The 25,067-nt window shown below is 42.4% G+C and overlaps 1 protein-coding gene and 1 long non-coding RNA gene across 13 annotated transcripts in view; one reads left to right on the top strand and one right to left on the bottom strand.

Annotated features, from left to right (window-relative positions):
* The window catches only part of FAM13B (family with sequence similarity 13 member B), a 110,268-nt gene that overhangs the window by 14,060 nt on the left and 71,141 nt on the right, over positions 1-25,067 (top strand). For 8 of the 12 annotated variants that reach the window (XM_003900148.3, XM_003900147.3, XM_017959911.2 and 5 more), the window contains exons 1-4: positions 5,585-5,915; positions 19,861-20,027; positions 21,912-22,103; positions 22,544-22,756. In XM_003900148.3, coding sequence (XP_003900197.1) covers positions 21,947-22,103; positions 22,544-22,756 — 370 coding nt within the window. In that variant the 5' untranslated portion in view covers positions 5,585-5,915; positions 19,861-20,027; positions 21,912-21,946. Of the gene's footprint in view, positions 1-5,584; positions 5,916-19,860; positions 20,028-21,911; positions 22,104-22,543; positions 22,757-25,067 lie in introns of those variants that run through there. The other 4 variants (XM_017959908.3, XM_017959907.3, XM_009209165.2 and 1 more) reach the window with 2 other exon arrangements.
* LOC116275030 lies at positions 1,011-5,531 on the bottom strand. The gene is made up of 3 exons (XR_004184000.1): positions 4,871-5,531; positions 2,113-2,475; positions 1,011-1,786 (listed from the first exon to the last, which is right to left on the bottom strand). It is a non-coding gene; the product is annotated as an uncharacterized LOC116275030 (long non-coding RNA).

The following is a 25,067-nucleotide window of genomic DNA, read 5'->3' as shown; positions in this document are numbered from 1 at the left end:
TGATGGCTTCCTATCTGTATTTATAGTCATGTCTTGTTCTACAAATGGGCAGTATAAATATGCTTCTAATTGGGGAAGAAGTGTGCTTGTATTTATTGTAACTTACAAGGCTCAGAAGATCTTAAAACCAGCACCGAGAGTTTGGGGGAATTCTTAGTGGTTCTTGGTTTTCATTTACAAATAGATAGACAAAGATTTGGCAACTTCTGTCAAGAAAGGTTTTCACACCGGGCCTCATTCCTAGCAATAAAAATCCAGATATGAAAGCAAGACATTTTCAGATTGTTCTCGAGGCCTCTGAATGCAGTATAGGAGAGGGAACTGAAAAAATTATAGTATATGGCTAATAAAGCACTTTTATGCATACCAATTTATTTAAGTCTTAGTTTCCCTATTTGACTGATGGGGACTCTAAGGTACAACTAAGTTAAGTAACTTGGCTAGAGTCACAAGGCTAGTAACAGAGCTTGGAATGTTTGTTGTATCTATTTTACTTTTAAATGATATAATTGGTGGGGACAGAATATATCTTTTTGGCTTTTCTGGCTAGGGTGGCTCCAGTTTCTTATTAACATTGTATTAAGAAAGACAAGGCAGTCTTGACTGAACACAAGTTAATCCTTATCCTAGTACTCAAACAGCCTTGCTCAGGGAGATCAGTAAGGGTAAGGAGGACACCTGATTAAAAGTTTCCTTACTTATACTGTAATCCCAGCACTTTGGGAGGCCGAGACGGGCGGATCACGAGGTCAGGAGATCGAGACCATCCTGGCTAACACGGTGAAACCCCGTCTCTACTAAAAAATAAAAAAAAAATTAGCCGGGTGAGGTGGCGGGCGCCTGTAGTCCCAGCTACTCGGGAGGCTGAGGCAGGAGAATGGCGGGAACCCGGGAGGCGGAGCTTGCAGTGAGCTGAGATCCGGCCACTGCACTCCAGCCTGGGCGACAGAGCGAGACTCCGTCTCAAACCCCGACAAAAAAAAAAAAAAAAAAAAAAAAAAAAAGTTTCCTTACTGATGGTGCAAGGGATGGGCTCAACATCCTGCTACATCTGGAAGAGCTGAATTCAGTCAAACTCATGTAAAGGAGGGATGAAGCCATTTACATTCTCTGTGAATAATGAGGGCATTATTAGCCATCTGTAAAGTAACCGCAGAGACAGAGAGCTACTTCCCGACTTCAAGTCTCATTCCAGTGACACTGGTGACCTTGGGGAGGCAGATATGCTGAGGTCCTCTCTGGCATCTAGAATGCAGTCCAGGTTGTAGCAAAGATACATTCCTTCTACGGTGATGTGACTCACGACCTTACTTCTGAGAGGCATAATGTCCCTGTTCAGATAAGCTGGATAGAATGCTTGTTTTCTAGGCTTAAAAGTCATCTTGCAAATAAATAACAATCTTATCTTAAGTAGCAATTTTCCTGGCATGGCCTCATCTCCAGAGGGAGTCTTAGAAACACAAACGCTTAGTCTATACCAGTCACTTCTCATCCTGGCCAAATAGCTATCACAAATGCTATTTTTGACTCCATTGATATATTGAAATGTGACGTTTCCATCTACAGGTGAAGAATTTGTAGGAAAAAAGACAAAGTGATGTAATTTTGAAGTATTCTTTTAGTGAGGTATTTTCTCGTCTCTGTAACAAACAGAATTGCTGTTCTTTGCTGTAGGGGCTGTCCTGTGCCATAAAGCATGTTTACCAGCATCCATGACCTTCACCCACCAGCCAATAGCTGATTGTCTCCAGTGGTGACAATCAAAAATGTCTGCATTCAACAGATCCTGAATTCAGAAGGAAAAAAAATGTTAAAAAAAACCCAAAAATGTCTGCACACATGGTCCCCCAAAATTGTCACAGTTGAGAACCACTGTTTTAACTGAAGCAACAAGATATTACAAAAGAAATCATCTTCTTCCCCCCATCCACCAAAAAACTAAAGTGTTCTGAGATAGACCCCCTCTAGAAATTTCAGAGGATTTAGACAAAGCAGGTAGATTAAATACTCATAGTTATTTAGTTATAAATGGCCAAATCAGAATTATTGAGGACAATGTCTTTGGAGACTGTTGCTGGTGAGCTGTGATTCTTACCACAGGTGCCTGCCTACCTTTTACCTCAAGTTGAGGCAGTGGGCCTTCAATCGAACTGCTCAGAGCATTTGACCTGTGCCTCTTGCAGTCCGAGGGGCACTGTGGGCCTGTGTCTGACTCCCATAGGCTGGTGGCTGTTTTGGCAGCAGAGTGGAGGAATGTTGAATATGCACTGGAATTAGCCTGTACTCTCAAGTTTGTTCGGGCAAGAGGTGCATGAGAGCTTCCTGTGGACCAGGTGTGAACCATACAGAGCTGCCACTAGACTAACACAGCAGCACCTTGAGAAAAAAGCTCTCCTTCGTCCAGATTCTTTGCTTCCATCTATTGGGAAGTAGTCGTTGTAATTTAGTTTGGACAAAATACTTTACTGCCACCTGCTGGAAAAACATCAAAATAAATAACATACAAAACTACAGTGAGGATGATGTGAATGGCACCCCCTAGGGTATGGAGTGCACAACCTTGTCCCACAATAAAGGGTCGCTTGCAAATGGAGGAGTGTGAGAGTCATCTCAGGTCCTATCTGACAGGGCCTTTACAGAGATGCCCAGGTTTCAACAGACAAGTAGTTGGAGGTGTGTGGAAAGAAGTAAAGAACTACCAAAATAGCTTTACACTTAGACCAATAGAATTATGGGGGAGAAACCATCAGAGAAGGGGGATGGTGGTGGCCTCTGAGGTATCCATGAAAAAAAGGTCAGCTTTAAGCTTGCCCAGGGAATGTCAAACCATCATACAAAGTTAACAACTTTCCTGCTCCTTTTTCTCCCTGCGTTCCCCAGATTTGGTTATGGTTAGTTAAGCTGGGAGGAGAAAGACTAGGCAGGTTAAAGATGACTATGGTCCCCTCTTTGGGGCAAGCAATGAGACAACTGTTCCCAGCTGAAAAAGAGGAAAACATTTCACTCTTCATGACTCAATGACAATAGGACTCTATTCCTAAGGAGACCACAGAACCCCTAAAAACTCATGGAACCTGCCTGAGTTTTCAATTAGGTACATGACAGATCTACTCCCACTGCACAAATTGAAAGGCATGGCAAAAGACATAAAATAAAAGTTTGTTTTGAATTATAGCCCATGTGCTCCCTATGTTGAACATACTGTTTTTATATTATCAAGTGGGATCTAAAGAATATATCTTCCAAGGATATGTTCTGGAGTTCTTGAGGGGGAAAATGGTCACTGATCAATTCATTTGTTTTTTAAGATCCCATACTTTGTGGGTAGGGTATAAAAATGCAAGGGATGCCAGGGACGGTGGCTCATGCCTGTAATCACAGCACTTTGGGAGGCTGAGGTGGGAGGACCACTTGAGGCCAGGAGTTCAAGACAGTCCTGAGCAACATAGGGAAACCCATCTCTAAAAAAATAAAAAATAAATTAGCTGGGCATGGTGGCATGTCCCTGTAGTCCCAGCTACTCAGGAGACTAGGGTAGGAATGCTGCTGGGGGTCAGGAAGTTGAGGCTGCATTGAGCCATAATCCAGACACTGCACCCCAGCCTGAGTGACAGAGCAAGACCTTGTCTCACACACACATACACACAAAAAGGCAAGGGAATCCTTCCCTCTGGGAGCTTACACCTTAGGTTTCATACTCAGAGCAAAGTATTTATTACAGTCAGTTATGTCAACAAAAGCCTGTGTTGCATATGTAGGGCAGGCTGAGGAAATTTTTAACTCTCTTTGGATTTACTCTCAAGACTTTTACTCACTTACGATAAAGCTTTTGAAGCAATCATATTGCTTCTCTTCTCCAAGCATGGAATCACAGGTAAAGCTTTCATTTAAGATATTTAAAGAGAGATACAAGGCTAAATGCACAGGCTGCACCTTCACTGGGCTGCTCTGAAATCAGGCTCTGTTGATCCTGTTTGGCAGATTTGGAAACTTTTATTTCACTTCACTCAAGTTTAATCAGGCTCCGAGAAATTAATTTGGATAAAACAATTCAACCCAGTGAACAGTGTCCGATTTGTAAACCATGATATGAATTTATTGACAAAAACTGTACAGCTAGTATAACTAGTCCTAGTCATATGCCTTGGACAATCGCTTCTTAGTGGGTATGCAGATTTATTCGAGAGACTCCCAGAATGATGGAAAGGCTACTGGCTGAGTTTGGAATCAGAGTATGGGCCTTTGTATGCTCTTAAAGGAGATCCAGAATTTAGGTTTACTAGGATATAAACTCCACGAAGGCAGGGATTTACTGATGTATCTTAAGAGACTAGAACATAGTAAGCATTCACTAAGTATCTGTTGAATGAGTGAGTGAATCTCAATTCAGATTTAACTGCCCTGAGAGTAAGTGTTGGTTCTGGTCATTAGAATCAGTTGACTCATTCCTGGACAGAGTTCCTGGGAACCTCATAGAACATTCTTATTCAGATTCTTTTGGTTTTAGACTCTTTATGGACCCCACCCTTCGGTTATGACGGCATCAACTGGGTATGTGACACTTAGGTTACAGGTGGGTTAGTCCCTCTGATGAAATGTGGGAGACACTCTGGCCTCTGTAGCCCATTTACATATCATTTCATAGGATGACTTTATTTTTTTCAAATCTTGTCCCAAGTTCTATGAGGGTTCTTGTTTTACATTTTTCAGGTTACCGGCTTCCAGCTCAGGCAGGTAAGGGACAACTGAATTGTGGTGGCTGCTATTTTTTGTGCAGGTGTTGATCTACCCGCCGTCAAGGAGGCCAAATGGAAGATCTCAAAGCCCTTAACAGACTATAGCAAAGAAGAGATTGGCTGAATATTCATACCTTTGTGAGCTCAAGGGAGTTGTAGGGTTGGTCTGGGTAGCTATACAAGTAAGTACCAACTCTCAAGTTCAGAGAGCTCATTCTTTCTGCCTCCTTTCAGCTCTGCCTCCGGAGCTGGCTGATTTTAGTATACGAAGCTCCCAGTGAGCCCGCAGCCTGTCGACTTCCACAGTCCCAGACTGTCAAGGTACCGAAGCCTTACAGTTCTTTCTGGAGTCTAGGTCAGGTCCTTAGGTGAAGGGGTAGGGTGGGGGCGGGCAGGACGCAGGTGCAGCCCCGTGGTACCGGACCTAACTCACATCTCTGGGAATGGGAACGGGAGTCACCGCTTAGGCCTCTCCCTGCGGTTTTCGGTTCAGGTCTCTGTGCTCCTCACCTGGATATGGGGGCCCCGGGTTTTTCTGGCCGCCTGCAGGGAGGGGCATGGCTTCCTCTGCAGAGACCAGAAGCGATCTCTGTGTTCCGGATTTTCCCTTTATCTTTCCGACTTCCTCTCCCCAGTGTCCTCTCTGCTTCCCAGTCTCCCAAATCGAGGATCCCACAACCCGCCCTGGGCCCGCGCCTGGCTGCTCGCACCCTAACTCAGGAGCCCAAATGGTGGGAGAGGAACCGCGGTCCTCAAGCCTGCAGGACCCAGGGCCGCGGCCCGGGATGCTGTGGGGGTGGGGACCCTCGCCGCCCCGCCCCCGCCAGCGGCCCGCCCCGCCCCCTCCCACGCACGTCACGTCCGGCCCGGCCTCCGCCCGCCAGCCGCGCTCCTCCCGCTCGCCGTTAGGGAGGCTCTGCACCTCAGCCGTCGCCTCTGTCGCCACTCCGGCCCCCTCTTCCGCGTCTCCGCCGCCACCACCGCCGGGGATATCCGGGAGTCGCTTACCGGGCTGGCCCCGCGCCACAGCCGTAGCTTTAACCTCCCGTCAGCGGCCGCCCCAGGAAGAGGCTTCCCGGCCGCGGAGCCACTTGGGGCCTCAGTTCTCGCCCTCTTGCGGTCCCCGCGGGTCCTGGAGAAGCGGCCGCGGCCAGGGAACGGGGCATCGCGGTTCCAACGGTAGGTAAACGGGCGGGTACCCGGATCTGCGCATGCGCGGGTTGCAGGTCGCCGCGGCCCTTCGCCGCCTGTTGCCCCCCAGCACCGCCTCCCACCCGCGCCTGCTCCCGGGCGTTGCGTTTCGGGGTGTGGAGGACTACAGCAGGTGGGGCGTTCCGTGGAGAGGGCCCCCTTTCCGCTGGAGAAAGAGGAAGATGAAGCCGTGCCGGGGGGTGTGGCAGCCTTGGATTTGCAGCGGCTGCAGTGCCGTGAGCGGGCGTGCCCCTCACCTCCAGCCCCTCCAGAGTAGATGGCGCGACACCCCACGTTTCTTTGCTGACCTATCCTGCCCGCTGGCGCTGCGCCTCTTCCCCGCCCACTTCCTTCATACTGGGCAGTGAAGTTGATATAGAAGAAAAAGGAGTGTGGTTTATTCTGGGCTCAACTGCGCCCCTTTTTAAGGTCACGTGAGATGAGTGGTTGCAGACTTCCTTAAATCGCTCAGAGAATATAGCCAAAATTGGGCTGTTGGTACACTAGGGGCCTTGTCTAGAATGCGCTCTGCATAGGCCAGGCTGGAGGGGGACACTTTGTATAACATTAGGGTTCACGTGGCACGCCTGGTTTCCTAGATGAGGTTGTAGGAAATGGAATCGGTTGGCACATGTGCGCAGTGGGAAACTGTTAAGCCCTTTTTGTTTGTAATCAGTTGAAATCAAACTGACTTTTAGAAAGATGGTGGATTATTTCATTTGGTTCCCCGTTTCGCCTTCTAATCAATGAAAAAAGTTGGGCATTTACTTTGAAGGATCTTATAATCTAAAATGGTAGCCAGAATCATTACCAATAGTAATGCAGACTATTAATATTAACTGGGGTGCACCTGTTTAGAGAGACAGACATTAAAGGGTGGTTTTGAATTATTTGTCTTTTTAGAGCTGGATTAGTGTGAGGCTATTTTCAACTCTCCTTTTTTGGTAACCTTGAAATGCTTGTTGGCCTGGTTTTCTCACAGGTACTGTGCATTTACTAAGTGCTTGTTGATGGAATTGAATGAACTGATAATAATTTGTATATCCACTGGGAGCCCCTTCTTTTTTTTTTTCTCCTTGAGAGAGAGTTTCGCTCTGTCGCACAGGCTGAAGTGCAGTGGAGCGATCTCGGTTCACTGCAACCTCCTCCTCCCGGGTTCAAGCGATTCTCCTGCCTCAGCCTCCTGAGTAGCTGGGACTACAGGCGCCCGCTACCACGCCCGGCTAATTTTTGTGTTTTTGGTAGAGACGAGGTTTCACTATGTTGGCCAGGCTGGTCTCGAACTTCTGACCTCAAGTGATCCGCCTGCCTCAGCCTCCCAGAGTTCTGGGATTACAGGCGAGTCAACGTGCCTTGCCCCCTTCTTACTTTTTTAATCCGTGCTGCTTTTAAAGTTGGAGTAATAGTTTCTCCAATTTAATATTATTACTAATTTCTAATTTAGACACCTGTGTGACACAGCTTACATTCTTGGAAAATGTAGAAGGGCGTATTGCACTGGCATAATTCATTGGGTGGTGTAAATGTTAGTGTGTTTTTTATTAGAATGTCATTGTTTTAGGCCAGAAAATGGCTGAAATGAATCTGTTGACTTGTCAGTGTTTCCCCACCAATAAAATAACTGCTTTTATAATCATTTATTAATAACCTTAATCCATCGCTGCATAGCTCCTCCATCATCGTATACAAATTTTAAACTTGGGGACTATAATAGTATAAATTACTGTTTTTTTGTTTGTTTGTTTTTTTTGAGACAGAGTATCACTGTCGCCCAGGCTGGAGTGCAGTGGTGCAATCCCAGCTCACTGCAACCTCTGCCCTCCAGGTTCAAACGATTCTTCTGACTTAGCCTCCCGAGTAGCTGGGACTACAGGTGCTTGCCACTGCGCCTGACTGATTTTTGTATTTTTTGTAGAGACGGAGTTTTGCCGTGTTGCCCAGGCTGGTCTCAAACTCCTGACCTCAGATAATCTCCCTGCTTCTGCCTCCCAAAGTGTTGGGATTACAGGCGTGAGCCACCTTGCCCAGCCTTACGTTCAATTTTTTTTTTTTGGGGGGGGGGGATGGAGTTTCGTTCCTTTTGCCCAGGCTGGAGTGCAATGGCACTATCTCAGCTCACCGCAACCTTCGCCTCCCCCGTTCAAGTGATTCTGCTGCCTCAGCCTCCTGAGTAGCTAGGATTACAGGTATGTATCACCATGCCCGGCTAATTTTGTATTTTTAGTAGATACGGGGTTTCTCCATATTGGTCAGGCTGGTCTCGAACTCAGGTGATCCGTCCACCTCAGCCTCCCAAAGTGCTGGGATTACAGGCGTGAGCCACTGCGCTGGGTACATTCAATTTTTTGAGGAACTGCCTTACTCCACAGCACCTGTACCATTTTATGTTACCACTAGCAGTGCACAAGGGTTCCATTTTCTCCACATCCTTGCCAACAGTTGTTATTGTTTGCTGGTTGGTTTGTTTGACAATAACCTTTTTGGATTTTATTGTGGTTTTGATTTGCATTTTTCTGAAGGCTAGTGACAGACTTCTGCTTATTGACCTTTTGTTTGTCTTCTTTAGAGAAATGTCTATTCAGACCCATTGCCCATTTTTGAATTGGGTTTTTTTTTTTGTTGTTGAGTTGTAGGTGTAGCTATTGTTTTTGAATTTATTTTCTAAATGAGTTAAAAGACCTAGCATTTCTGAAAATGAATACTCGATTTTCAGAGTATTAGAAGTAGAACATTTCTGTTTTACAGGTTATCCATCCAGTTGTTAAAAGAAAAATTTACCTGACCAGGTGTGGTGGTGCACACCTGCAGACCCTTGTACTTGAGAGGCCGAGGTGAGAGGATGAACCCAGGAGTTTGAGGCTAGCCTGGGCAATATAGTAAGACGTTGTCTCTAAAAAAAAGAAAAAAATTTAAAAAAGCCTTCTTAAATTTAACAGAGTTTAATTGAGCAAAGAATGATACACAAATTGGGCACCCTTCCCAGCCTAGAATATGTTCAGAGGGACTTCAGGTTTGCCATGTGGTTGGATAATAATTATGAACAGAAAAAGGAAAGTGACATACAGAAAATAGAAGTGAGGTACAGAAACAAACTGGATTGGTTACAGCTCAGCATTTGCCTTATCTGAACATGATTTGACAGTTGCCCACCTTTGACTAAAACTCTGTGATTGGTGTAAGAGTAGGTTACAGTCTCTTTACACATCCAGTTAGGTTACAGTTTACTAGGTATGAGAAACTTTTGGGCCGAATTTAAAATACGGAAGCAGCTTTAGGCTAAACTAAATTTGACACAGTGAAGAGGCTGCTTTTATATCTGAAAATCGTTTTCAGTTACTTAGTGTTAATAGATTTATATTTAGGTCTTGACTAGAAATATATTGTACCAAGAACTTATTTCCATCACATCAGTGTTACGAAGGTGCATACATTAAGTGAAGACTATATTTTCATCAATGAAGTCATTCCTTTTTTTTTTTTTTTTGAGACAGAGTCTTGCTCTGTCGCTCAAGCTGGAATGCAATGGCATGTGATCTTGGCTCACTGCAACCTCTGCCTCCCTATTCAAGTGATTCTCCTGCCTCAGCCTCCCAAGTAGCTGGGATTACCGGCACCCATCATCACGCCCAGCTGATTTTTGTATTTTTAGTAGAGACAGGGTTTCGCCATGTTGGCCAGGTTGGTTTTGAACCCCTGACCTCAGATGATTCGCCCACCTCAGCTTCTCAGAATGCTGGGATTACAGGCATGAGCCCACTGTACCTGGTTTTTTTGTTTGTTTGTTTGTTTTTAAATAGAGATGGAATCTCCTGGGCTCAAATGATCCTCCTACTTTAGCCTGTCAAGGTGTTGGGATTACAGACAAGAGCCACCATAGCAGGCTAATGAATATATTCTTATGAAAGAACTTCCCTTTGTTTATAAAGTGTTTTGTAACATGGCTAGGAGTGGAGGAGGGGGTTACTTGATTAAGAAAAGGGAAGTATGGTATGTGTATATGAACCTGACCACAGTGGGTGTTCGCCAAGCCGTAGAAAGGTTAGGGGTTTCTATGAGAGAGGCAGTAGGTTAATATGTGAGTAGCCAACTTTGATTCAAAATGGAAATAATAAAGGGTATTTGGAATGTAATGTAATAAAGGCTGTTTTTTTTGTTTGTTTGTCTGTTTGCTTGTTTTCTTTATTTTGTGGGACGGAGTCTTGCTCTGTTGCCCAGGCTGGAGTGCAGTGGTGCGATCTCAGCTCACTGCAAGCTCCGCCTCCTGGGTTCACGCCATTTTCCTGCCTCAGCCTCCCCAGTAGCTGGGACTACAGGTGCCCACCACCACCATGCCTGGCTAATTTTTTGTATTTTTAGTAGAGACGGGTTTCACCGTGTTAGCCAGGATGGTCTCAATCTCCTGACCTCGTGATCTGCCCGCCTCAGCCTCCCGAAGTGCTGGGATTACAGGCGTGAGCCACCGTGCCTGGCCTAATAAAGGCTATTTTAATGTACCAACTCATTTCACACATTACACTAAATAGATAGTAGTATTGAATTTACAAGAATTGTCAGCTGGGCGTAGTGGCTCACACCTGTAATCCCAACACTTAGGGAGGCTGATACAGGTGGATCGCTTAAGTTCAAGACTGAGTTCCAGACCAGCCTGGGCCACATGGTGAAACTCTGTCTCTATAAAAACCACAAAAATTAGCCAGGCATGGTGGTGCACGCTTGTAGTCCCAGCTACTTGGGAGGCTGAGGTGGGAGGATCTTGACCCTGGGAAATCGAGATTGTGGTGAAGCTGGGGCTGCGGCGAAGCCGAGATTGTGCCACTGCACTCCTGCCTGGGCGATGGAGTGAGATCCTGCCAGAAAAAACCAACAAACAAAGAGAATAACTTATTATCAGATTATTAATCAGATATTTATTTAGCTCCTAAGTGCCAGAAATACATTGAGGAGCAAAACCCAAGTAGTCATGTGGCTAATGGTTGCATAACAGTAAATTTAGTAAAAGTCATTGAACACTTGAATCTGGTGAATTTTAGTGTGTAAATTATACATTAATAAACCTATTTGTTAAAAAAGGCCCACTGGTGGACTTGTAGTGAGCTTATGCTCTGTTGGTAGAAACAGCCATTAAACAAACACGAAATGAATATGTAATAAAACTTGTGGTAGGCAAGGCTCACAGTGGCTCACACCTATAATCCCAGCACTTTGGGAGGCCAAGGGTGGAGGATCACTTGAGCTTAGGAGTTTGAGGCCAGCCTGGGCAACATAGGGACACTCTCTCTTTACAAAAAAAAAAAAGGCCAGACATGGTGGCATGCTCCTGTAGTCCCAGCTACTCAGGGGGCTGAGGCAGGAGGATTGCTTGAGCCCAGGAGTTTGAGGCTGCAGTGAGCTATGGTCGTGCCATTATATTCCAGCCTGGGAGACAGAGTGAGACCCTGTCTCAAAAAACAAAACAAAAAACTTGTGATGAATATTTTGGAGCCAAGGAATGCTACAGCCTAGATAAATTAATAGGTGAGACTATTAAATTGAGTGGGTTGAAGAAAGCGTCTCCAGGGCTGGGACTTGAGCTGATTATGGGAAGGAGGAAGCTTGGGAGAGTGTTTCAGGTCAGTGAACTAGCAAGTATAAAAGACCTAGGTTGAGGAAAATGTGGTACACTGACAAGATAATGACATTTACTAGATTTCTACTAGAGAAGGAAATATTGCAAGTCTTTTATGCCTCGGCCTCCCAAAGTGCTGGGATTACAGGCGTGAGCCTCCGCACCCGGCCCATGCCTGGCTAATTTTTGTATTTTTTGTAAAGATGGGGTTTCACCATGTTGACCAGGCTGGTCTCGAATTCCTGACCTCAGGTGATCTGCCTACATTGGCCTCTCAAAGTGCTGGGATTATAGGCGTAAGTCACTGCGCCCGGCCTAATTTTGTATTTTTAGTAGAAATGGGGTTTCACCATGTTGGCCAGGCTGGTCTTGAACTCCTGCCCTTTGGCGATCTGCCCACCTCAGCCTCCCAAAGTGTTGGGATTATAGGTGTGAGCCACAGCACTTGGCCGTTTTTTGCATATTTTATGGTTAAAGTTCACAATCTAGTGGGGAAGATATAGAAACAAAGTTTAACCACTGCTTTTTTGTTCATGTACCAGCTTCCCTTATTTATTTATTTATTTTTTCCAGTTTTTGTACAAGTCTGTGCAAAAAAAAAATGTTTTAATCTCAGGAGACCTATTTGGCTAGACCAAATTGTAGAATTACTCATAATACCCCTTACCTGAAAAAAATGAAGTGTATTGTAGTTTTGTATTAACGAGCTATGAAAAATGATAAGCTAGTCGTCTTACTCCTATCAGTCTGGTAGGCCTTGCCTGTGTATGTTTTCTGTGGAGAAAAGGTGAAAGGTTACTAGAGTGGAGGAGTCTTGAAGAATCAAAATTTGTCAAAACTGAGATTATATGCACACACAACTGACTAGAACATGCATTATCTAATACATATATTTTATTTATTTGAGATGGAGTCTTGCTCTGTCACCCAGCCTGGAGTGCAGTGATGCAATCTCGGCTCACTGAAGCCTCCACCTTCTGGATTCAAGGGATTCTCTTCCCTCAGCCTCCTGAGTAGCTGGGACTACAGGTGTGTACCACCACACCCGGTTAATTTTTTTGTGTTTTTAATAGAGACGGGTTTCACCAGGCTGGTCTCGAACTTCTGACCTCAAATGATCAACCTGCCTTGGCCTCCCAAAGTGCTGAGGTTACAGGTGTGAGCCACTGCGCCGGACCTTTTTTAGATATTTTATATCATCTAAGTTACAGTATTTTTTAGAAAGGGTCCATCATTGTGCTGATACTTTGGGGAGGCGCTGATTTAGCGAATAGTCACTTTGACTTAATAGAAAATCATGCAAATTAGTGGACTAGTGACTTTGGAGTGCCAGGGAGACCATGAGGTATCTGTGTTTAGACAGTTGAAGAAACTTCCCCAAGGATTACCTCTTGAAATAGCTGCCAGTAGTCATTTCTAGAGTTGTATATGGTTCACACATCAGCATTTGAAAAACAGAGAAGAGTGGTAGAGGAATGTTTAATCCTACTTAGGAAGGTATGAGGAAAGGTGACACTTTAAATGCTTGTCTCCTGAGTAAAGAATTAGCTTGTGGGCCGGGCGCAGTGGCTGATGCCTGTAATCCCAGCACTTTGGGAGGCCGAGGCGGCCGGATCACGAAGTCAAAAGATGGAGACCATCCTGGCCAACATGATGAAACCCCGTCTCTACTAAAATTACAGAAATTAGCCGGGCGTGGGTGGCGGGCACCTGTAGTCCCAGCTACTCTGGAGGCTGAGGCAGGAGAATCACTTGAACCCGGGAGGTGGAGGTTGCAGTGAGCCGAGATTGCACTACTGCACTCCACTTCAGCTTGGTGACAGAGTAAGACTCTGTCCCTGCCCCCGCCCCCCAAAAAAAAGAAGCTTGTAATGAGCTAGAGCAAGATGGCTGCCGACAGGTTCCCTTTCCCAAATGCACTCCAAAGTCACTGGCCCACTAATCTGCATGATTTTCTATTAAGTCAAAGTGAGTATCTGCTAAATTAGCTCTTCCTCAAGGATCAGCACAATGATGGACCCTTTCTAAAAAACTCTAGTGTAGATGATTTATTTGTGCAGGGGGAATGTCGATTAGATTTTAGAATAAGGAGATCAGTTAGAAAGATAGATGAGAGGATTTAGTCACAAGGGATTTTTATCCGTTTATGGGACTTTGTTACTTTTGTTCTGATTTGAATAGCTTGACATCATGATTGGAGGTTATAAGATAATTGACTGTGTCCATGAAACCCTTTTGAGAGTTTCTCAAAATTAGCCAAGCTGTTTACCAATAGATTATCTCCAGGAGTAACCACTTTTTTTTTTTTTTTTTTTTTTTGAGACGGAGTCTCACTCTGTAGCCCAGGCTGGAGTGCAGTGGCTGGATCTCAGCTCACTGCAAGCTCCGCCTCCCGGGTTCACGCCATTCTCCGGCCTCAGCCTCCCGAGTAGCTGGGACTACAGGCGCCCGCCACCTCGCCCGGCTATTTTTTGTATTTCTTAGTAGAGAGGGGGTTTCACCGTGTTAGCCAGGATGGTCTCGATCTCCTGACCTCGTGATCCGCCCATCTCGGCCTCCCAAAGTGCTGGGATTACAGGCTTGAGCCACCGCGCCCGGCCGAGTAACCACTTTTTATCTGAATACTTTGAATAAGAGAGGAATAATGAGCCATCTATGGGTGAAATGTGTTAGGTATAGTGATTGTAACCTGTGAAATATATGTGCTATATCTAGTACCACAATTTGACAACTGTAGTCCTACAAAATATGCTTGATTCCATTTTCCTTGTACTTTTGTGGAATCACCATGGAGGATTGTTCCTTCAAGTAATATGTTAAAGTGCACATAGATGAACAGATTCTTAGGAATAGGTATATTAATATTTCCCACATTATTGCAAGAAATAGGTTATACTCTTTTTTTGGTTTTATTTTTTAAGGCAGTGAAATTCCCACCCTTTTGAGCAATAGAGCCCTCTTTAATTTAAAAACTTTCTAGTCCTGAATTCTGTGTTAGTTATACTTTGTATCTGATAAATTACTTAATGGCAAAGTGACTAGGAACTTAATAACAGATTTAATTGATTTGGTATTTTCCTGATTGTGTTAGTCCATTCTCCCACTGCTATAAAGAACTGCCAGAATAAAGAAAAGAGATTTAATTGTTTCACAGTTCTGCATGGTTGGGTAGGCCCCAGGAAACTTATAATCATAGTGAAAGGGGAAACAGGCAAATACTGTCTGCTGTTATTATCTGTAGTATTGATATTGGTGCTCTACCCCTTTTTAAAGGCCCCCACTACTGATTTTAGTAGATATTTAAAGTGTAAAGATTCTGTGCTGTTAAGAAAGGTATGTTTCATTTGTCAAAAATCAGTTGATTGTAGATGCTGTTTTGGTTAATATAGCTCTGTAGTATATTTGGAAGTTGGCTAGTGTGATGCCTCCAGCTCTGTTCATTTTCTTCAGGATTGTTTGTGTTAATCAGGGTTTTTATGTTTTTGTACAAAATTTAGGGTTGTTTTTTCTGTTTCTTTGAAGAATGTTGTTGGAATTTTGATGGGGAGTGCATTGACTCTGTAGACCACTTTGGTTTGTATGGATATTTCAACAATACTAAATTTTTCAGCCCATGGGGTGAAAAAGGGGTATGTTTGCTGGTATTATGTATGTGTATATTTGCATATGTACATGAAATTGAATGGAATGCAAAAGTACCTTGAGTCCCTGTGGAACTTAGGTTGATAGCTGGTGTATGAAGGTACGCTTTCTTGAATGTTACCCAACTTTGTTGATAATTGGTGTTTAATTGCATGGTTTCTGGGCCAGGAGTAGTGGCTCATGCCTGTAATCCCAGTGATTTAGGAGGCTGAGATGGGAGGTTTGCTTGAGCCCAGGAGTTTGAGGCTGCAGTGAGCCATGATTGGGCCACTGTACTCCAGCCTGGGCAACAGGGTGAGACCTCGACTCAAAGAAAATATATATGTATATATATGTATATATATAGAGAGCTTTGTAATCACCGTTATCTCATGGTGAGGTATATGATGTAAAATTCAATGTCATTTCCTATTCCTCGTCAACAACACCATGCTAGGCAACTGTCACTTGTATTTAAAATAATTTTGCTGTTTGGGGCTGGGAGTGGTGGCTCATGCCTGTAATGCCGAGGTGTGCAGATCACCTGAGGTCAGGAATTCGATACCAGCCTGGCCAACATGGCAAAACCCCATCTCTACCAAAAAATACAAAAAAATTAGCTGTGCATGGTGTCATGTGCCTATAATCTCTGCTACTCAGGAGGCTGAGGCATGAGAATTGCTTGAGCCCAGGAGACAAAGGTTGCAGTGAGCTGAGATCGTGTCGCTGCACTCCATCCTGGGTGACAGAGTAAGACTCTATCTCAAAAGAAACAAAAAACCGGCCGGGCGCGGTGGCTCAAGCCTGTAATTCCAGCACTTTGGGAGGCCGAGACGGGCGGATCACGAGGTCAGGAGATCGAGACCATCCTGGCTAACACAGTGAAACCCCATCTCTACTAAAAAAATACAAAAATCTAGCTGGGCGAAGTGGCGAGCGCCTGTGGTCCCAGCTACTCGGGAGGCTGAGGCAGGAGAATGGCGTAAACCCGGGAGGCGGAGCTTGCAGTGAGCTGAGATCCGGCCACTGCACTCCAGCCTGGGTGACAGAGCCAGACTCAGTCTCAAAAAAAAAAAAAAAAGAAACAAAAAACCAAAAAACCCTCTCTCTCTCCTTTCTCTCTCTCTCTGTATATATATATATGTGTGTGTGTGTGTAATTTTGCTGTTTGGATTTATAACAGTATGCTTTTGGAAATACTTGGTTATTTTTTAAAGTCCACACATTGTATTCTCTTGTGTCAGTCCTTTTATTGAACTGCTTTCTTTGCATTTTATTGATTCTATCTGCTAGGACATTTTATTAGAGTTCTTTGGGATATTTTCGTATGGTGCCTGCTGCTGTTTTCCTTTTTCTTTTTTAGAATGTAATATTGTCGTTTAGGTGTTGCATTCATTTTCTAGGACTTTCATGACAAATTACTACAAACTAGGTGGCTGTAAAATAATAGGAAGTTTTCTCTCACAGTTCAGGAGGGTAGAAGCCCAAAACGAAGTGTCCACAGGGCAGATTCTAGGGGAGAATCTTTCTTTGCCTCTTCCAGCTTCTGGTGATTCCTGGCATTTCTTGGCTTCTGGCAGCATAACTCCAGTTTCTCCCTGTCTTCACATGCTCTTCTTTCTCTCTGTGTGTCTCTGTGTATCTTGTCCTCTTCTTATAAGGACACGAGTCATTGGATTTAGGGCCTGCCCTAAATCTAGGATGATTTCCTCTTGAGATCCTTAACTAATTATACCTGCAAAGACCTTATTTCCAGATAAAGTCACATTATGAGGTTCTGGGTGGACATGAGGTTTGCAGGAAACACTATTCAACCCACCACAGATGTGAAGGGAGTGTTTACATGATTTAAGCTCTGAAAGGGGGTAGGAAACAGGACTAAATAACGTCAACCACTTTGCAGTTTGCAGAAATGTTACCTTGGGCCACTCTCCAGTCTGAGAGTTCTTAGCAGTGTGCTCTAGATACAAGTCCCAAGTGAAAGATTAGCTGCTGGGGCTTAGACCATAGGCCTGCCCTCTGGAAGTACCTGTTCGCAAGCTAGAAATAAGTGATGACCTAAAATGTATGTAAGACTATAAGGCCAGGCATGGTGGATCATGCCTGTAATCCCGGGACCTTGGGAGGCTGAGGTGGGTAGATTGCCTGAGCCCAGGAGTTCAAGACCAGCCTGGGCAATGTGGTGAAACCTCATTTTTACAAAAATTATAAAAATTAGCTGGGTGTGGTGGCCCATGCCTGTAGTCCTAGCTACTCGAGGCTGAGGTAGGAGGATCACGTAGGCCCGGGAGGTTGAGGCTGCAGTGAGCTGTGATCACGCCACTGCACTCCAGCCTGTCTCAAAAAAAAGAAAAAAGACTGTGACCAGTTTGAGCACCAGATTATGACATTCTATCATACTATAAATTGTGATAATTTACGTGGAAAGATAGTATAGTGATTAAGAACTCAAGAACTTTGAGAATCACATTCTCTGGTTTCATATTCTGCCTCTGACCCTTATTATTTGGGTGGACTGTGAGTAAATTGGTGAGCCTCTGCAATGTCTAAGGGTTAAAGAATACCTTAATACATGTAAAGTTCATGAAACTGCCTGGCATATAATAACTGCTCATTTAATGTTTGTTGCTGCTATATCCATCATCATCCTCAGGAGAGGGAGAAGCTAGTTGTCAGATTGATGCCTTCGATTGTTTTCCTACTGTTGAGGGTAAATTTTTACTGATGAATTCATAGATTCCTACCTAGCCTCAACTTAGGAAAATGTGCTTTCAGGTTGTCCAGTTAGAGGTTGGGGGTAGTAGAGGACATGAGATGAGATAACAGGCTCCTGACTGGGAGCAGTGGCTTGTGCCTGTAATCCCAGCAAGGTGGGAGAGATTCCTTGAGGCCAGGAGTTTGAGACCAGCATGGGAAACAGAAGACTTCCTCTCTACTAAAAATACAGCTGGGCGTGGTGGTGTGTGCCTGTAGGCCCAGCAATTTGGGAGATTGAGGCAGGAGATTGCTTGGGTCCAGGAGTTTGAGGCTGCAGTGAGCCATAATTGCACCACTGCACTCCAGCCTGGGTGACAGAGTGAGACCCTGTCTCAAAAAAAAAAAAAAAAGAAAAGAAAAAAGAAAATAGGTTCTTGGTTTCATTAACAAGGCATTCTAAACACTGAGTAGCCATTTTAGTGATGTATAGAACTTGCTCCCTGACAGACTTTTGTAGTGAGTTTTCATCCCCCTTTATGTCATGAGGGTATCAGCTTGACTTTTAATGTAAGTCTGTTAAATACCTTATCTCTGAAGTTAACTTTGAAGTTGTTTTCAAATGGATAGATAGGTAGATTAACTACATGTTTTAGCAAGCATTTCAGGATGTTTTGCAAGTAATTATCCACTAAAAGATTTGTTGTCGGAATATGGTTTTCCTTACCTTCAGTTTTTAATGTTCCTCCTGGAGGTGTATGTTACTAATAACACTTCTTTGAAAACCACACTGATTGATATTACTCTTCTGCTTACCTGAAGTTTCTTGGTCAGAGTCCTGCAGTGTAGTTTACTGAGCTTATTAAAAGATTTGTTAATAGATGACTAGAATTCACAGAGGATAATAATACCATTAGAATTCACAGAGGATGATGAGATTAAGTATTAAACACTTTACCAAACAAGTTCCCCTCTCTCTCCCTAGTCTAATTGCTGGTCTTTTAGCATTATGCAAAGAAGAGAGAGGAGACTAGTTCTCTTGTTATCTCAGTTAAACTTAACAGCTGTACAGGTATTATTCTTTTTTTTTTTTTGAAACAGGGTCTCACTTTGTTGCCCAGGCTGGAGTGCAGTGGTGCAAACACAGGCCATTGCAGCCTCCACCTCCTGGCAGAAGTGATCCTCCCACCTCAACCTTCCAAGTAGCTGGGACTACGGGCAATACTATACCTGGCTAATATCTACATTTTTTTTTGTAGAGATGGGGTCTCACTGTATTGCCCAGGCTGGTCTCAAACTCCTGGGCTCAAGTGATCTTCCCACCTTGGCCTTTCAAAGTGCTGGGATTATAGCCGTGAGCCAATGCACCTGGCCTGTACAGGTAGTTTCTTATTTTATATAAAGAAACCTAGGCTCAGAGACATGGAAGTTGTTCACCATCATGTATCTACAAAATGATGGAGTTAGTATTTGAATCTAAACCTTTCTGGGTCTCTTCTTTTTGCTCTTTTCCAACATATGCTATTGCTTCTCTAAATTAGGGAACTCAGACAACCACTATGTTGTATACAAAAAAGGAAGAAAGTACTTAAGTATAATAGCAAGCTTAAATCATATCTTTGATTCTTTGATCTTTTGAAAATACTTCCATGTTTAGTTCTCAGTATGTGAGGAAATGAGTAAGGAATGGGATGGGGTAGGGTGTCTGCACATAATTGAGGAAAATGGATTATTTGAATGGTGTAGTCCTTGAAGATGTGTCCTGTCACATATCCTCCTTTGCAATTCGTTTATTTATTTATCTTCAGCAGAAAGATTCTTCTCCAGTTTTCCATCATCATCTGTAACCTTTGCAAGGTATTGCCTTTAGGTTACAAATACATTTTTCAGACAGAAGAATAACTTTCAATATAGGTAATGTCTTAAGAGGACTTTACTGCTGCTTCTATTAATAGTCTCTTCTGACAGTTAAAGATGTTGTGGGAAATTGAAGTAATTGTTTTTATCTTGTAGATTAACTGCTGAAGTACTGATCGAGTTCTGCATTTCTTCAATGAGGAACTACAGGCTGATCTTCTGCCATAATCTCAAACAGCCATAAATGACAAAAGAATGCTTGCTCAGTGAGGGTAGCTGGTGCAGAAGCCATTTTTTAAACTTAGGTATTTAAGTCCTGAAAGGTAAGTTTTCAAAATGATAACTATCTCCTGCTCTATAAATCCATAGAGGTTTTGAAACTTGCCCCTGTGGCTGCTGTATGATTTAACGTGAGGTTTTATAGTTCTTAGCTGGCACCAGATACGTCGAAGAATGGATGTTGCTTGTTTGAGACTATGTAAATGTATGGTATTTTGCTATCTTAAGTTAATTTTTTCTTTTCTTTTAAGTTGGCTGCATTGTTTCCTAGTCATGTTGTGACATTCTTGATCCAGTGGGTATACACTTGATCCAGTGGACCTTATTTTTGTAAACTTATGAATTTTAGTAGACTGATCTTTGTGATTTGCTATCTTTCTCTTGCAGTGTGAAAGAAATTGTTTTTCTGGGGTGATGGAAAAAAGACCAGCTGGTGTCATGTTGTTCATTATCAACCTTTGAGTTTTTCTTTCTTTTACAAATACTCTTTTCCTACATAAAGTAATAAATGTGTAATGTGTTTATTTTAGAAAATAAATTTTTCTTGGGATTACTTGTTCTCTTATGTGTCAGATACTGGAAATGGCCATCTGAGACATTGTTTTCTCCCACTTCTTTACTGATCACAATTCCTACAAAATTAGGACAAATAACTGTTTCTTCTGAACTAGATGGTTCTGAAACTTTTTATTATGGATAATTATGAAATAACACTATTAAGTCCAGGCGCGACGATGTGTGCCTATAATCCCAGTGCTTTGGGAGGCTGAGGTGGGCAGATCACCTAAGGTCAGGAGTTCAAGACCAGCCCGGCCAACATGGTGAAACTCGTCTCTACTAAAAATGCAAAATTAGCCGGGCGTGGTGGCGCACACCTGTAATCCCAGCTACATGGGAGGCTGAGGCAGGAGAATTGCCTGAACCCAGGAGGTGGAGGTTGCAGTGAGCTGAGATTGCACCATTGCATTCCAACCTGGGCAAAAAGAGTGAAACTCTGTGTCAAAAAATGAAATAACAGTGTTGATAAGAGGACATCTCTTATTGAAAGTTGATGTTGAGAAACGAAAAATTTCTTTTTTACAAAAATGTATTACAGGCTGGGCACCTGTAATCCCAGCACTTTGGGAGGCTGAGACGGGCAGATCACGAGATCAGGAGATGGAGACCATCCTGGCTAACACGGTGAAACCCTGTCTCTACTACAAATACAAAAAAATTAGCCAGGTGTGGTGGCAGATGCCTGTAGTCCCAGTTACTCTGGAGGCTGAGGCAGGAGAATGGCATGAACCCAGGAGGTGGAGCTTGCAGTGAGTCGAGATCAGGCCACTGTACTCCAGCCTGGGCAATAGAGCGAGACTCCACACCATCTCAAAAAAAAAATATATATATATATTACAGCTGCTCTATCATGTAGAAATAAGAACTCATTAATCTTGTTCTTATTAGCCCATCATTTATAAAAAGTGGTTATTAGATCATCACTTTCTAAAAAGGATTCTCTCCCGTTTGGACTTATGAATTGAGGGGTTAGATGAGCTTTATATGGCACAGTCCAGAATGGGTTTGGATTTACCTGTGTCATTAATAAGCTTGTTTAGTAAAGGTTTTCTTGGAGCCAAATTTGGTCCTTAATTTGTCTTTGGGACATTAGTGCTTCTTGCTATATCTTTGATGATTAACTTTGCTATTGTTTGATAAGTATGCAAGCACTAAAGGGAACATTTAGCACTAACTCTTCGTAATAGGGAATATGTTCAGATAATTGTACTGAACTTCATCTGTAGAACACACTATGGGCCTGCTAACTGGAACATATTTAAATAGATAAGAACACATTCAGGTGTAAAGCATTTTTCTTTAATGTATCTAGTCATATTGCCACCTGTTAATCATTATAGTCTTTTTTTTTTTTGTCTTTCATTTGGCAGAAAAGACAGCTTTGATTTCTGGCTGCAAAAAAGATATGAGGAAGAGCTCCTCCCCTTCCTTGAGTAACTGCAACTCCGTTCTTGCTAACAAAATATTTGGAATTCCACTTGATGAGCTGCAGCAGGGAGGACATCCAGACAATGAGGTTCCATTCATAGTCCGCCACGTTGTGGACTATATTGAGGAACATGGTATACATTTCCTTACTTTGAGGGCTAGCTTTTGTTTTAATAAACACAACTTACCCCTTTTTGACCTTGGATTTTTAATTTTTTTTTTTTTTGTATGAAATGTCCAAAACAGGAAAAACTAGAAATTCTTTTTAATATTTTAGTGTGATTTTTACTTAAATTCATATACTTAGAAATGACAGTTGCCCAGCCTAGAACAAGTTTTAGTGGGGGTGATAGGAATATTTTTAATGGATATAAGGGGTGGGATAAAATGGAATATCCCTTAGAACAGAGATAGTATGTTTCTAGATGTATAATTTGAAGGTTTTTAGTCAAGTCATGGGAGCCAAGAAAGGCTTTCCAAAAGTATGAGTATTTTAAGTTAATAGGAGAATGAATATATATGGTCAAGCAGTTGACTTTGCAGCTTATTGAATGATTGCCTTGAACTAATGTAGGAGGTCTGGAGCAACAAGGACTTTTTCAAGTCAATGGAAATGCTGAGACCGTGGAGTGGCTTCGGCAGAGATACGACAGCGGAGAAGAGGTGGATTTGGTTAAGGAAGCAGATGTTCCCTCAGCTATTAGCCTTCTTAGATTTTTTCTTCAAGAACTTCCTGAACCTGTTATCCCTGGCAGTTTACATATTCACTTGATGCAGCTTTCTCAAGGTAACAATTTGATACTTATCAATCAGTCATTTGTTGTTAATTTCCTAGTCTTTACCTTTTAGAAATCTTGACATGTAAGCAGTAAGTATAGTATTTTAGAGTTTAATTTGTTATTTTCTCTTTTGCTTTTTGGGGCTGTATGATCTTGTCAAAGGAAAGGCAACTTCCTGGATCCCTCTAGTACTGCTTACTTTTTGTTATTGGTCTTATTAGTGTAAGATACAAGGTGAAGAAGAGGAAAGGGAGGAGACAAGAACAAGGAGTAGGAGGGGTCATGAAAAAGAAGAGAAATTTATGTAAGGTAATGTGTGTGGTGGCACAATGTCCAATAGCAGCCAAAGGTGTTGCTTAGTGGAGATATTACCACTATTAGGGTTTCTTATCCCTGGTTTGATAGAATTTCCTAGCAAAAGCAAGAAGATAACTTTGATTCTAGTCTTGGAATATACCTAAAACTTGTTCTTGGACGCTTACCTAAAGGAAATGAATATCAAATTGAACATCAGACTCTAAGCCAAAGAAACAAAAAAAGATTTATCTTTGTTAGGTTTTTTTTTGGTGGTGACTAAAAAGTAGTGCTTAGCTAGAGTGGAATAGGAACGGGAAAAATAGGGGTAGAGGCAGCAGAAAGGTCAAAGAACCAAGAAGTGAGGAAATGCTTCTGTTCCTAGAGCCAAATGGTATTCATATATTTGTAATGGAGGGACATGCTTCATTATATAGGAAAATGTATAAAGTTGGCATATAACATTATATATTTCTTGAATTTTATACCTTTTCAGGCTTTTTTGGTATTATGGAGTTCATTTATTTTTTGAATCGGGACTTCTAAAGAAATTTCAGTTATGCTAAGAAATTATAACTACTTCCTTTGTGCCTATCTCTATCACAGCTGGACATTCTATAATATGTGTGTATATATCCTTAAGTATTATGTTGTCAGAGAAAGTGTATTTTCTTTTGAAAAGGTTTATCTGTCTTTTTCTTAAATTTTAAACTGTGAGCCTAAGTTAATTAGGTGTCTTTGATTTATGTATAAAGGTCAATGCAGAGATGTTCTGTGACCCTCTTACACATGTTTTCTGTACAGCTAAATCATAAGGCTCACTTTGAACTTGCTATATTCAGGAATGGGTAACCTGATTCAGTTCTGTTCTTTTACTGTATAATCTGGATCAAAAAACAGGTTTTAAAGCGAAATGTTATTAGTAAGGCTCCCCTTTTTTCAATTCATCACTTTAATTTTTCTCCCCCCAAAATTACGGTTTTTTGTTTTGAGTTTTTGAATTCATTTTATTATTACAGGAATGTTTTCAAATGTTTATGTTGAGATACCTAATAAGCATTTTGCATTTATTAAATATGAACTGACACCAGTATGATAAAGGTTTTTTGAGCCTTTTTAGATAACTCTAGAGCCATTCTCTTTATAGTGATAGGTTTCCATGTTCCCTCTGTTAGCTGAATTGCAGACATGTATTTAAAGTTGCAAGATTCAGATAATCTTTCAGTCCTGAATGAAAATTTATAAATTAATAATTGCAATGAGATTTAATGGAAGCAAAGTCATTGACTCACGGGTAGTATCTATCAGAAACTATTTTTCACTAGGATCGTCATTTCAATTGGTTTTCATTTATTTGTTGTTTTTTGTTTTGTTTTTGTTTTGTTTTGTTTTTTAAAATGTTCTTGCTGTCGGCCAGGCTGGAGTGCAGTGGTGTGATCCTAGCTCACTACAGCCTTGATCTCCAGGGCTCAAGTGATCCTCCTGCCTCAGCCTCCTGAGTAGCTGGGACTACAGGGGCGCACCACCTTGCCTGGCTAATTTTTAAAATTTTTTTATTTTTTTGGAGAGACAAGATCTTGCTATGTTGCTCAGGCAGGTCTTGAACTCCTGAGCTCAAGTGATCCTCTTGTCTCAGTTTCCCAAAGCACTGGGATTATAGGAGTGAGCCGTTGTACCTGGCCTGGTTTTCATTTAAAATTATGACAGCATCATGTACTGTTGGGACAACTAAGTTTCTCTTCAAAGACTCAACTTTCTGATCATAAATTGTAAACCAATCCTACCCCTTCTTTTCTTTCAAAAATCGCGCATTTACCCTATTTGAAAAAGTATCAGTCTTAGCCAAGGCCTGGTTTTCATTTAAAATTATGATAGCACCATGTACCATGTTGACATTCATGGAATTACAATACACATCTCATTAATTATTCTTATGCTAACATTCACTTGTGAAGGAATTTAAGACATGCAGAAATACTTATGGTCCGTAAGTGCTTTCATGTTTAATATGAGAAGTTCACTGTT

Source organism: Papio anubis, chromosome 5, assembly GCF_008728515.1.
Source record: "Papio anubis isolate 15944 chromosome 5, Panubis1.0, whole genome shotgun sequence".
Classification (NCBI taxonomy): domain Eukaryota; kingdom Metazoa; phylum Chordata; class Mammalia; order Primates; family Cercopithecidae; genus Papio; species Papio anubis.
Note: the sequence above shows the minus strand (reverse complement) of the source record. Positions and strands in the feature narration are given on the sequence as shown.